This window comes from Chlorocebus sabaeus, chromosome 20 (genome assembly GCF_047675955.1).
Source record: "Chlorocebus sabaeus isolate Y175 chromosome 20, mChlSab1.0.hap1, whole genome shotgun sequence".
NCBI classification, from domain to species: domain Eukaryota; kingdom Metazoa; phylum Chordata; class Mammalia; order Primates; family Cercopithecidae; genus Chlorocebus; species Chlorocebus sabaeus.
The window spans coordinates 101503563-101515296 of NC_132923.1; the positions used below are offsets into that span (position 1 = coordinate 101503563).

The 11734-nt window shown below is 55.1% G+C and overlaps 1 protein-coding gene across 1 annotated transcript in view; it reads right to left on the reverse strand.

Annotated features, from left to right (window-relative positions):
• Nucleotides 1–11734, reverse strand: part of TFAP2E (transcription factor AP-2 epsilon) — a 30634-nt gene that overhangs the window by 16204 nt on the left and 2696 nt on the right. Inside the window, exons 2-4 of the mRNA XM_038004527.2 lie at nt 6262–6495; nt 5457–5943; nt 4856–4907 (exon numbers count right to left, since the gene is read on the reverse strand). Coding sequence (XP_037860455.1) covers nt 4856–4907; nt 5457–5943; nt 6262–6495 — 773 coding nt within the window. The remainder of the gene's footprint in view (nt 1–4855; nt 4908–5456; nt 5944–6261; nt 6496–11734) is intronic.

Here is an 11734-nt window from a genome sequence, read left to right on the forward strand (position 1 = left end):
CAGGAGTTCGAGACCAACCTGGCCAATATGGTGAAACCCTGCCTCTACTAAAAATAAAAAAATTAGCTGGGTGTGGTGGTGGGTACCTGTAATCCCAGCTATTTGGGAGGCTGAGGTACAAGAATCTGGGAGGCAGAGGTTGCAGTGAGCTGAGATCGTGGTGCTCCACCCCAACCTGGGCGAGAAAGTAAAACTGTGTCTCAAAAAAAAAAAAAAAAAAAAATTTTTTTGAGACAGAGTTTCGCTCTTGTTGTCCAGGCTGGAGTGCAATGGCGTGATCTTGGCTCACTGCAACCTCCACCCCTTGGGTTCAAGTGATTCTCCTGCCTCAGCCTCCAGAGTAGCTGGGATTACAGGTGCCTGCCACCCTACCCAGCTAATTTTTGTATTTTCAGTACAGACGGGGTTTCACCATATCGGCCAGGCTGGTCTTGAATCCCGGACCTCAGGTAATCCACCCGCCTCAGCCTCCCAAAGTGCTGGGATTACAGCAGGGTGTGAGCCACCATGCTGCCCAGGCTTTTTTTTTTTTTTTTTTTTTTTTTTGAGATAGTCTCACTCTGTTGTCCAGGCTGGAGTGCAATGGCATGATCTCGGCTCACTGCAACCTCTGCCTCCTGGGTCAAGCAATTCTCCGGCCTCAGCCTCCGGAGTAGCTGGGATTACAGGTGCCTGCCACCCTACCCAGCTAATTTTTGTATTTTTAGTAGAGACAGGGTTTCACCATGTTGGCTAGGCTGGTCTCGAACTCTTGACCTCAAGTGATCCAGCCTCCAAAAGTACTGGGATTACAAGTGTGAGCCACGGTGCCTGGCCTATTTGTCTTGATTACTGAGTTTTTTGGCACCCTCTCAAATTCTGTCCCAGAGGTCAGTATCTCACTCATCTCACCCACGTCCTGGCTGCTTCGAGATTCTCTGGGAAGTGAAGACCCTCCCCAGCTTCCTCCTCCTTCTCCAGGGCCAAAGACAGCAGGGAAGAGGGCTACTGTTTACATCAGCTCCTGTCCTAGAGATCCCCTGAGATTGGACAGCTGAGCCTGAGGAGCGGGATTCCCCACCCTCAAGTAGGCAACCACCCACTCTCCTGCAGAGGGAATGAGGGATCCATCTCAGTTCTCATCCTTGACCACTCCACTCCAGCTCTGATTGTATAGCCTGAAATCCACACACAGTTTGTAACTTTTTTTTTTTTTTTTTTGAGACAGAATCTCGCTCTGTGGCCAGGCTGGAGTGCAGTGGCGCGATCTTGGCTCACTGCAATCTCCGCCTCCCGGGTTCAAGCAATTCTCCTGGCTCAGCCTCCTGAGTAGCTGGGACCATAGGCGTGCACCACCTTGCCCGGCTAATTTGTTTGTAACCTTTTTAACCTGTCTGGCTTTTCCACAGGGAGGGCATTTGCACATGCAGTGTCCTGTGTGATGAAAGTAGCCCTTTTTACACAGCCCCTCTTTCAGTGCACTCAGACTTCAAAACCCATGGCTCATTCATTCAACAAACACCCACTAAGCACCTCCTGAGCCCGGTTCAACTATCTCTCCTCTAGGCGCTCACCCAACCTCGGGCACTCACCGCTCCTCCTCTGAGCTCTTTCCGCGGCCCGTACAGCGCCTGCTCACTGCCCTTCTAGGCTGGAAAATATTCTTGTTAAGCTCCCTCTCCCCACCAGTCCTGCTTGCTTTCTGTGTCTCTGGGAGAAGTTGCAAAACTGGAGGTGACAAATGTGGGCAGGAAATGGAGGGCTCCCTTATTCGCCTAGGGCCGGCCTCAGTCCCGCCATCTCCTGCCCAATATCGCGGGTGCAACTGGCGGGCGACCCGGAAGTGTGTGGTAAGAAGCCGGGGCTTCGCCTGGCCGCCCCTCCCGGACACTCGCCTGCAGTCAGCGAAGCTTTTGCAACCCAGGTCTGGGCCCTGCGTGCTCCAGGCGGCACTGGCCAAGTCGAAGCCCGAGAACCCCCACTGCCGGGATGTGAAGGCTGCTTCTGGGGTGGGGCTGAGGCTGCAGCTGCCTCCCTTTAGCAGCAAGGACCCCAACCTTTAGCGACGCAGGTGCCCCTCCCGCCCAGGCTGAGGGCACTGCAGGGATCCGACGCTTCTGGTGGCCAAAGAGCGACTTTCTCTGATTCCAGGGCCCTGGCGGGGCAGGCTCCAGGACCGCACTCGGCGGACGCCGAAGGTCTGTGGGACAGGACAGGGGTTCCGCGTGCTGTCGGAAGGGCAGAGGACGAAGGAGGGCGCTAATTCACTCCCCACGGGGCTGGCGGCGACTCCGAGTCCCGCAGTGACCGCGGAGGGCCAAGGTGAAAACTGCCGGGGGCGCCGAGGGCGGGTGTGGGGAGGGGCGGCTCCAGGGAGCAACGAGCCCACGGGCCTCGCCGCCTGCCCTAGGTCGCCCGCCCACGCTTCCCCCTGGGTCACGACCTCCGGATCCAGCTGTGCCCGGCTGCTGCCCCTTCCCCTTTGCTGCAGCGCCGCGGGCTGTAACTCGACGTCTAGGCTGAGGCGTCCAGGGCGCAGTCTCCGCTCAGGTCGCCGGCGCTCCACTCGCTCCACTCTGCCCCACTCCCGCTGGCGCTGGGGTCCCGCTGGCGCTGGGGTCCCGCTGGCGCTGGGGTCCCGCTGGCGCTGGGGTCCCGCTGGCGCTGGGGTCCCGCGGTTGGGCACGCTAGTCGGCGCGGCCCCGCCCGGCCCCGCTCCAGGGAGCCAGCGCACCGCACCCCGGATGTTCGGACTCTCCTTGTGTTCTTTGCACTGCTTTGGAGGATTTCGGCGCATCCCCAGGATCTAGGAGTCTTGTTTGAGAGAAACTGGCTCTGGGAAGGCCTCACATCCAGTCTTCTGTCTCGGTTTTGGACCAGGTTCCGGGTTAAAGTGCTCAGAGCACCAGCTGATCCTTCTACCCATGCCCAGGGCAGAGATCCCCAAGCCCCTTTCTAAAATGCAGGGTCTTAGCCTTTCTCAGGGAGTCAGTGAACCTAGACTCCCAGTCTCTTGAGCCCAAGCGTGTGTAGGGAACTGGGGACCACCACCATGCTCATATTTCTGGTGGCCAGGAAGTCCAGGCAGGCTTTTGCCCACTGCAGACGGATCTCTTTCTTCAGGGATCAAGAAAGGCGCTGTCCAGTAAGCCAACCAAGCCCCACCAGCAGAGGGGCGCTGCAGCCCGCTTCCTAGTGTCTTTCCCAAGCCCCCAGTTCCAAGAGACACAAGACACAGCCCCAATTCCACCACCCCCCAACTTCCTGCCCTGTTGCCTCATCTTCCCCCCTACACACTCCAGGCCATCCAGCCAACCTCCAGCTCCTGGTAGCTCAGCCCCAGCTCCTGGAAGTCCAGCCCCAGCCCTGCCACCACCACTTCCACCCTGGCCTCCCCTGAGAACAAGTGGAGGGCAAATAGAGCCCAGGCTTGAATTCACTCGTTTGAAAAACAACTCGAGCCAAATCCTTTGGGAGCAGTGCCTGCCTGGGGCACTGCAGGCTCATGTGCATCTCTGAATTCTTTCCCGCACCTGCCCCAAAGGTAAGGAGGCTGCTGCCCAATGCCTGGGTCCCTCTGAGTCTCTGCTCCTTTCTTTTCTTTTTTTTTTTTTTTTTTTTTGAGAGGGAGTCTCGCTCTGTCGGCCCAGGCTGGAGTGCAGTGGCCGGATCTCAGCTCACTGCAAGCTCCGCCTCCTGGGTTTAGGCCATTCTCCTGCCTCAGCCTCCCGAGTAGCTGGGACTACAGGCACCCGCCACCGCGCCCGGCTAGTTTTTGTGTATTTTTTAGTAGAAACGGGGTTTCACCGTGTTAGCCAGGATGGTCTTGATCCCTTGACCTCGTGATCCGCCCGTTTCGGCCTCCCAAAGTGCTGGTATTACAGGCTTGAGCCACCGCACCTAGCATCTCTGCTCCTTTCTGGCTGTCTCTCTCTTTTTGTCTGTCTCTCACCTTCCCCTGGCATGGCCAGAACTTGGTCCTCAGGCCAGAAAAGGTGGGTGTCCCTGGATTTTACTAATGCCAGGAGTCACACAAATGCTCCTGTATATCCACAGAGAGGGCCCTCGCATGCTTGGAAATCCTCAGATACCAAAGAACAAAGTGCAGGACACAACAGAGATACTGTACACATTGAGACCCCCACATGCAGAGAAATGCACACCAGCACACAGAGACACACCTCACAAACACATTCACAGAAACAGACACACACTCCAAGAAATACTAGGACACCCATGAAGGGAACATTTCAGACACACAGGGGACCCTGAACTCACATGGACACAGACACCCAGGAGCAGGTAGGCCCTGACTCAGGTGCATACACCCTAACACACAGTATTCACACACCAGCTCCCCTAAGTCTAAATGCTGCAAGAGACTCCCACAGAAAGAAAATTCCCCCAGAGGCCTCCAAGGCCCTGCCAGGAAGGAAGGGGAAGGAAGGGGAAGAAAGTGCCTGCCAGGCTCCGAAATGCTAAGGCTCTGTAAAGTGAAAATCATTTCCCCAGCTCCGTGGGAACAGCACTTCCATTCCCACCTTTTAGGGAAACAGGGAAGTGGTTTAACTTGTTCTGCAAATCAACTCCAGATCCACAAGAGTGCCCTCCCCCTCAGCGGGGAGAGGCCAGGCTCCCAGTGCGGCAGCCCAGTGAAGGCTGACCCGCTCAGGCCCACCCCAGGCCGCAGGGTGCTGGGCAAACTCACCAAGCCCGCACCTCTGCCTAACCGCTGGCTGGGCCGGGAAGACTGCCTGGTGGACACCCAGCCTGGCGACACATAGGAGGCACGGCCGGTGAAGAAAATGGATCTATGCACCCAGGGCCTGCACCATCTCGCCCGGCTCTGCCCTGACAGATACACACCATTCCTTACCTTTCTTGATCACGGACTGGTCTAGAAGGCTCATTCCCAGCTCATCCGTCGCCTGCAAATAGCAGAGGGTGGCGGTGAGGGCGCATAAAGCCCTAGGCGCCCATGGCTTTCCAAGCCCCTGCCACCCCAGGTCCCTGTTTTCTCCGCCCAAGGCGCACCACCTTCGCTTGGGGCGGCGACGGGCAGGCCCAGGAATCGCCATGTCCAGGCACCGAGCTGGAGCCCTGGGCATCTCACCGTGCAGTGCAAAAAGGAAATTTTGAACCTTAGACCGGTAACTACTATGTCTCTCTTCGCCCCAGGTGCGGGCTGCCCCATGGATGCCATACGTGGCTCAACGGCCCAGCGGGGAGAAAAGAAGTGATTCGGTCCCTGCCGAAGGTTGCTGCCACCCAGGCACTGCTGGCGGACTCAGTGCCAGACAGCCTTGATGGCCAGGCAATGTCTAACCCAGGAGGTGGGACGCATCCTCGGAGTCACCAGTGAGATGTGGCGAGCTGGGAGAAAAGTCGAGTTCCTGCATTTGTCACCTTCTGCCTCCAGCCATGGTAGTAAACCACCGCGGCCAGTCCCAACCAATCCCGGACCCCTCAGGTCTCACCTGCAGGTCCTCCAGACCGGGGGCCGCCGCCAGCCCCGGAAGGCCGAGCGGTGCGTCTGCCAGGCCGTGCGTGCCGTCGGCCAGGCTGTGCAGGAGCCGGGGCACAGCGGCGGCGTAGTCACGGCGCGGGTCAAGGCCCAGGGCGCGGGCGGGCGGTGCCAGCAAGCCGGGTGGCTCCTCGTGGGCGCGGGCGGCTGCGCGGGGCGCTGCCCAAGCGGCCTGAGGAGGCTGCGGCTGCGCCAGGGGCGCCAGGCCGCCATACGGGTCCCCTGCCAGGTGGGGAAAGGCTGCGGCGGCGTCGGGCGCCTGACTGTAGGGCAGCGGTGGCTGCGGGTAGGGCGGCGGGAAGTAGGGCGGCTGGAAGTCGGCGGCAGCTGCGGCGGCTGGCGTGTGGCAGAGCGGGGGCGCCGGCCCGTAGGCCGCCTGGGGCAGAGACGACAGGCGGGCCCCGCCGGCCGCTGCGCCCAGCGCGTCGGGGCGCTCCTGAGGAAGGAGAGGTGTGCGTTAGGTGATCCACCGGCAGCTGAAAGGACCCCAGCCCCGAAGGCTCCTCCTCAGCTCGGGAGGGTCCAGCCGCCGTCCCTCCTGCTTCCTAGGGCCGGAGGTTTATTTCCCAGCCACCCGCGAGCGCAGGAGCCTCAGGCTGGGGACAGCGATCACTTGCGCATAGCGTTCTCAGCTGACAGAGTCCCTACGGCCCCCTCCCTCTGAGATTTCGTTGGCGCGGGGCAGGAGGGTTGGAAAGTCCAGCACTCAGGAGCCCCGATCCCCCGGCCGAGTATGTCCCGGGCCCGAGACTACTCACCATGGCAGAGTAGGTGTGCACCAGCATGGGGTGGTGAGTGCGGGGCGCGAGGCGTGGCGGCAGCGGAGCACTAGCCCGACGGCGAGCGCTGCGGGCAGAGGCGCGGGGAGCCCGCACAGCCGGCGGGGGTCAGGGTGCGGTAGCCGGGTGCGACCCAGCCGGGATCCTAGTGTGCGTGGGGTCCTCAGCGGTGGCCGTTCCCGTGCGGGTCCATGGAGGCAGGACGGACGGGCACTGATCGCACTTGGAAAAGTCGGTCAACGGGTGCCCAGCGCCCGCCCTTCCTCCTCTGAGCGTAGCCTGCTCCATGCACTCCAGTTATAGTGGCGGGGGCGCGCCGGGCCTCCGGGGGCGCGCATTAAAGAGACAAGCTATGGCAGTTCTCTCCCTTTTCCCCAGCGGCCGCCAAAGGGGAGGCAATGGCTTTGGCGGGATCGGGTAGGGTGAGTGGGGGGCGTGAATTCAGCCCACGTTGATCTGACCTCTGGGCTCGCAGCTCGCAGCTGCAGTGAAACAGAAAGATTCGAGGCTGGGACGCAAGGGCCCTACATTTGTTTGGCTCTATCGCATCCTTGCCTTTAAGCAAAGCACTATTCTTCGCTGACCTCAGCTTCCTCCGTAAAATAGGTATCAATCCTTTCTCTAAGCACCTCAAGAGACTTTGGATGAGGTGGGCAATCGGGAACGTGGAATAAGTTTGTGAGCTGCAGACTCAAGCCTATCTGCTCATGCGCACAGGTATGCCTGTGTGTGTGTGTGTGTGTGTAGGGGGTCTACCATCACAGTCTCTCCTGAATGGTTCTGGATCAAAATCCCTCGAAGGCGCCCACTTCACTGAGGCTTCCTGGGCTGAAAACTTCCAAGGCCAAACCAGGCTCTGAGGGAGTTGGAGACACAAGCTGGCCAGACAGAGAGAGACTTACCTGGGATGGATTTGGGTATGAGCTCCACCTGACCAGGGGCCAAGATATTTCTGAAGCCCCAGGGGACCTGGGCTGATTGAGTGTGGGCATGAGATACCCAGAGACTGTTGAGTGACTGTGTGTAACTGACTAGCATGGATGCCATGTGATTGTTACGTTAACATGCACAGGCTACATGTTTGTGTGTTACCATGGCAGGCACTCCCTGGCTGTCAAGCAAGTTCCAGTCTTTATAGTCACTCACTCTTTCTTTCTCCCCAAACCCAACCCTCCCCTCCTGAGAAGCAGAGACAGGGATTAAAGATGGACAAATGAGAGGAATGCTAAGGAGAACGGGAATTAAGAAGCTGAAGGAAGATGTTTCTGAAAGCAACAAGACGTGCAGACCAGGGCGAAGTAGAAATCATCACAGCAGACTTAGTACAGAATGTGCCAGCCTCTGTGCAAAGTGCTTCATGAATATCGGGTTATTTAACACTCACAGCAGCTCTAGGAAAGAGATACCCATATCATCCCCATTTTCAGGGGAGGGGTGAGGCATGGAGAGGTTAAATGGCTTGCCCAAGGTCAAGCAGCTAAGTGGCAGAGCTGGGGTAATCTGCCCTTGGCCCCTCTCTGCTCAGAATCACTATTCTCTACTGCCTCAGACTCAGGGGCTTGGATTTAGTACCGACTCTGGCTGACTGTGTGATCCTTGCTACATCCCGTTTCCTCTGTGATCTCAGTTTCTGCAACTTTGACACCACCAATAAAAAAGCAGGGGAAGGCAGAGAAGACTAGTTTTTTTAAGGTCCCTTTTTGTGAAGTAGTAAATGAGAAGATTAAGGTAAAATTATTGATATAGAAGAAGTGGTGATAGTGACACCATTAACTCATGGAATGTATTGTTCTAAGTGGGTATCCCAGAAGGCGCATGGCAGGTGCAAAGCTCAGGGCTGGCTGATCTCAGCCTGGGGAGCGGTGGGGAAAGAAGGAGGCTAGAAGCCAAGGATTCATCATTAAGAACTTTCCGAAGTCCGGTATCGCCAGTGAGGGTGGTGGATGAAGCAGAATTGGGAAGCTCTGCAACTTTCCTGCCCAAGATGGGTCAGCGATCAGGAGTGTGTTTGTGTGTGTATCTATATATGAAGGAGTCTGTGGCAACAACCTCTTCCTCCCTCTCTCAGCCCCAGCCACATGGCATTAGAAGTCAAGCTCCAGGACAGGTGTCGGTGCGTGAATAGAAGTTGGTGGACTGACTCCTTTGGGAGAAGTCTAGGAGCAGCAAAGGAGATGATGCCTGTGCCCAGCTGCAGGGATGCCCCTGCTCTCACCAGAAGCTTGGGAAGGCCAGAGTGACGGGATGTGCTGCCTGTCTGTGGCTTCCTTGGGTTTCCCCAATCTACTTCCTACAGCTTTGATAGCCCCTTCTTGCCTCATTCTCCTCCTCTGACCATTTCTGTCTTCTTTTCTGTTTCTCTTTCACCTACATGCTTCATGTCAGTAACTCTTTCTCAGAGCGGAGAAGCTTCTGCTTTTTCTTCCTATCTGTACTCTTCATGAGTGAGCTCATCCCCTCTCAAGGCTTTTTTTTTTTTTTTTTAAATACAGAGTCTTACTCTGTTGCCTGGGCTGGAGTGCAGTGGTGCACTCTTGGCTCACTGCAACCTCCACCTCCCAGGTTCAAGCAATTCTCATGCCTCAGTTTCCTGAGTAACTGGGATTACAGGGGCCCACCACCATGCCCGGCTAATTTTTGTATTTTTAGTAGAGACAGGGTTTCACCGTGTTGGCCAGGCTGGTCTCGAACTCCTGATCTCAAGTGATTGCCCGCCTCAGCCTCCCTAAGTGCTGGGATTACAGGCATGAGCCACCATGCCTAGCCCAAGTCTTTAATAACTACCTGTCTGTTGTTATCTCCCAACTGTGTTATCTCTGGCCTGGATCACTAGTGAGGGATCCAGACCCATAGACACAGCTGCCAGCTGCATATTTTCTCCAGACTGCAATTGCAGATTGCAGCCATCTGAAATTTTCCAAGTCCAACACTGAACTCAACATCTACTCCACCATCCCCACCACCAACCCCAACCTGCTTCTCCTCCTTTGCTCTGTAGTTTCATAAATGACACCACCCTCCTTCAAGTTCAAAACTTGCTAGTCATCCCAGAAGAGCCTAGGACCTTTCCTTGACCCCCACAAGCTAATCCTTATGGAGTGTTGCCATTTCTAACCCTTAGACATCCACTCACGGAAGGTATGTAGTGGAGAATTGAGGCAGGTATCCCAGAGGACACAATGCACCCCTGTCTCAGCACCTTAAGCTACCTTACTCTTACTCATAGACCACACTCTCAAAGTGTGATCCCTTGAGCCCAGGAGTTTGAGACCAGCCTGGGCAACACAGCCAAAGTGTGGTTCCTGGACCAGCATCACCAACAATATCTGGGAGCTTGCTAGAAGTCCTAGTTCTTGGATCCCACTCATGACCTTCTGAGTCAGTAACTCTGGGGGTGGAGCCCAGCAACCTGTGTTATTAATAAGTCCTTAAGGTGACGCAGAGGCACACTGAAGTTTGAGAACCACTATCTAGGCCATTGCAACAACTCTTTAACTGATCTCTGACTTTATTCGTATCTCTTCTGATCCATTTCCAACTCCATTCAACAACAAGAGTGACTGGACCATGTTACCTCCCCACTGAAAACTTTCCTAGGGCTCCCCATGACCCATCTTCAGGGAAAAAAAAAGAGTTCAAACATTCTAATAAGCATTCCAGACTTTGCAGTTGTGACTAACTTTCTTTTCCTCTTTCAGGAACTGCTTCACAGGATTAAAGGAGAAACAGAAAATGTATCTAGCGCTGTGCTTGGTGCATAGCAGGTAATCAATTAATGCTTATTAAATACTGTAAATGATAAACAAATCAATAGATGATGTTATGAATTCATTGGCCTATTAAGGGATCCTTTAGGAAGGCTCTACGTGAACACGATCCTGGGTAGCTACACATAGGGCCCGGGTATAATCTGAAGAGTTCATCTGATAAATGAGTGATTTTGATTATGGCTACTGGGGAGAGGGATGTTCTCCATGGTTTGCTGCTGCTTTGAGGCTCCCTAAAACATCACAGTCCCATTATTTCAGACTCTGGGAACTACTTCTTTCAGCGCCAAGGGACTCCTCATTCTCTGAGGCATGGAGGTGGAGATTTCTGGTTGTCTGCTCCCTGGGACACATGCACACATGTGGAGGCCTGGGGTGCAGTGGGGTACACATGCAGACAGCCTTGGGAACATGGGGCACACAACTTGCACACAGACATTCATGGGAGACACAAGGACACATGGGGCAGAGGGCACATATTGACAAGCACACATAGGAACATGGGACATATATTGACATATAGGGTTGCATGCTCAAACATACGTGGACTCCCATTTTTCACACTTGGCATACTGCTCTTCTCCAAGGCTCCCTCTCTTTTAAAAAAGTGAGCTTGCATTTGGATTTTATGTTAAGAAAAAACTCCGATCTGCCTCCTTTATTGTTGACACAGCCACCCTCATCCTCCCAGCCTTTGATCACCTCCTGCTCCAGGCCGGGCTGAGTGTTTGCAGGTTGGGGAAATCTGGCACGAGGAGATGCCAAGGCGCCACCTCGTGGTTAGATCTCACAGCTGCAGCTCAGATCTCCCTTTTCCCCACTCCGCTGAAATACCAAGAGCAAGCCAGAACTCTGACCATACCTCATTTAAGCACAGAACTCTGTCTGCCTTGCATTAGGAAGCTTTTCAGGGTTTGACTTCTCCACTGTGGGAGGGATAGCACCCTGACAGTAGGGACCATGGGTGGCTGTCACTTTCTTTGGGACCTTTCTCTTTTCACTTCCCCAGATGATCTCAGTCCCTCCCATGACTTTAGGGACCCTCTATACTGATAGCTCCCAAATCTGTCACTCGCCCAGACTCTCTCTGAGCTCCAGACCATAGAAAGCAACTACCCATTGGATATTCCATGAGCAGCACAAATTCGCCATTTACCAAGCTGAGTTGTCTGTGGTATGTACAAATCTATTTGTCCCAGTGTTCCCAGTGACAGTGAATGCCCCATTATCCACTCAGTCTCCCAGATCAGGAATCTGGGAGTCATCCTTGGTTCTACCCGCCCTTTTCTTTACCCCTCTTCACTTCCAATTAATCACCAAGGCCTGTTAACTACTACCTACATCTTCTCCAACCTCATTGCCACTGGCTTAGTTCAGACTTAGCACCTCCTCTCTGAGCTCCCTGGCTCAGCCATTCCTCTTGCAGTGCATCATCTTCCCAAAATGCAAACGCGATCACATTCAATCTGCTAACAAATCTGCAGTCTGGTCAGGGATGGTAGCTCATGCCTACAATCCCAGCACTTTGGGAGGCTGAGGCAGAAGGATTGCTTGAGGCCATGAGTTTCGAGATCAGGCTGGGCAACAGAGTGAGACCCTGTTTCTAAAAAAACAAAACAAAACAAAACTGCAGTTTGATCTCTCAGCATGATTCCATGTCTAAGCTTCTAAGCACAGCATAGTAG